The following is a 1,996-nucleotide window of genomic DNA, read 5'->3' as shown; positions in this document are numbered from 1 at the left end:
TGAGAATAAAACTGGTTTAACACATCATTGTATCAATCACAGTTTATCCACAGGGGGGCATTATTCACCAAATTTGAACTTTTCACTGGATAGTAGCTCTTTTGGACTATACTGAAAGCCCAGCTTAATAGCCAAGCTAAATACACAACATGCACTATATTTATATATCTTTAGGCTAGCTAAACTGATATATGTATTTCACTGAACACCTTTGCAACACACAAATCCAGTCCGGGATTCTGACACAGACTAGAACTGCATAAGGACTATGTCCAGAAAACAAGTCATTTCAGTGGCCCTTTAACTTTTTGATTCCTTTTCTGCGTTGTTTTTATTCGTGAATAAATACACACGTTTGTTCAAAAACTCTTGTATAACTCTTCATTCCCTAAAACATTTTTTTCAACATAACTTGTGTCAACTGTTACGGTAAAGAACACCCCAGTGATCCAGTGATCCACCCTTGGGAGTCCGTGTCACACAGACCCAGCGGCATCCTGCCTCACTCACCCTCTCATAGGGCTGACCACATAATCACTGGCCTTGCAGTCCTGGCCTGCGCCCTCTCCCTGTTGCCACCCATCAGCGTCTGGATAAAAGCTGGGTGCAGGGTGGGGGGACCGCTCACTAGGATTTCAGCTCCAAGGGAACGCAGGGACAAAAAGGCCATCTGCATCAGCATCGTGAACCAGGACGACCCCCCCACACATACCCTTACTGCAGGATGGACAACCACACTTACAGCTACTCGTCCGACTGCACCCCGCTGACCAGCTGCAAGTCTGCTCGCAAACCAGCTGGCTCTACGGTGGTGAACATGGGCCACGGTCCTAAGAGGGCCCCTAAGGACTACCTGCTCTGGTCTCTGTGCAACACCCTCTATGTCAACTTCTGCTGCCTGGGCTTCATGGCTCTCCTCTACTCCATCAAGGTGAGGTCTCTCTGCATGGCTAGTTCAAGAGGAATAGTCATCTACCTGTGATTAAACTGTTACAGATGAGAATGAAACTTGAATAGGAATAATTATTTCTTTTTAGACTGCAAAGAATGTAAAACATATCCAAATCAACAATGTGTGAAGAACATCCAATGCCTGTTAAGCATCACTGAGTCTAAATCAAGTTGGTGTCTTTTCCAAGCCATGTAGTGCATTAGAGACACCATGCCAGATGGAACTGTTGACTCTGCGCCATGAATGTGGATGTGAAAGGAGAACATGGTGAACACAGCGATACTGAAATAAATCACTTCCTCTGTAATGTCACCGTGCTGAAATTAGAGACGTTCGCACAGGTTTAAATATGGAGTAATTGGCATGTTGCTAAATGGCTGATTAGAGACAGCCCAGGCACACTCCTGGCCCACACTACAATAACACAGTTCAAGACTGACCCGAGCTCCCAAGAGAGGAAAAAGAGACCCACATATAATTTTCCTGGTCTTTATTTGTCCTCAACACTGTTACAATGTTGACAAGAACTGGTCATTTCCAGCTGGGCGTCTGTTACACAGGGTTTAGGCATTACTGTGGTATTGTAGAACTGCTTCGCAAAACACACACACTTGGATGTGTGATTCTGACCTAATTTGAAAAGTAAAACTTTATGTACAGGTTAAACAGGTTTGCTTGGCTACTTGGCAACCAACTGGTTTCGATAGAGATCAGGTACTCCCAGACAGATCTGAGCCCATGTTACATGGAGCATTGTAGGCTGAATCATATGGGGTCACATTGTGCTCAGTGTCTATTATGTGCATCCCCTTGTCTGCACAGGCCAGAGACCAGAAGACCCTGGGAGACTTGCGGGCCGCACAGGAGTGCTCAGACAAGGCCAAGTGGTACAACATCCTGGCCTCGGGCTGGAACATGCTGGTGCCTCTGCTGCTTCTGGGCCTGGTGGTCTTGCTGCTGGTGCACCTGGGGACCACAGAGGGATCCTTTGACTTCTTTGGGGAGGAGGGCTTCCAGACCTTCATGAACCTCTTCGGCAGGTAG

General features: G+C 46.6%; 1 protein-coding gene across 1 annotated transcript; it reads left to right on the top strand.

Annotated features, from left to right (window-relative positions):
• Positions 1-724: 724 nt before the first annotated feature.
• ifitm5 (interferon induced transmembrane protein 5) lies at positions 725-1,996 on the top strand (the record flags this gene model as incomplete). The annotated part of the gene is made up of 2 exons (XM_080842025.1): positions 725-931; positions 1,775-1,996. The coding sequence occupies 2 exons, from the start codon at positions 725-727 to the stop codon at positions 1,994-1,996; spliced, it is 429 nt and encodes a 142-aa protein (XP_080698151.1).

This window comes from Sprattus sprattus (genome assembly GCF_963457725.1).
Source record: "Sprattus sprattus genome assembly, chromosome: 7".
Taxonomy (NCBI): Eukaryota; Metazoa; Chordata; class Actinopteri; order Clupeiformes; family Clupeidae; genus Sprattus; species Sprattus sprattus.
The sequence above is the reverse complement of the archived record's forward strand: the minus strand, read 5'-3'. Positions and strand labels throughout refer to the sequence as shown.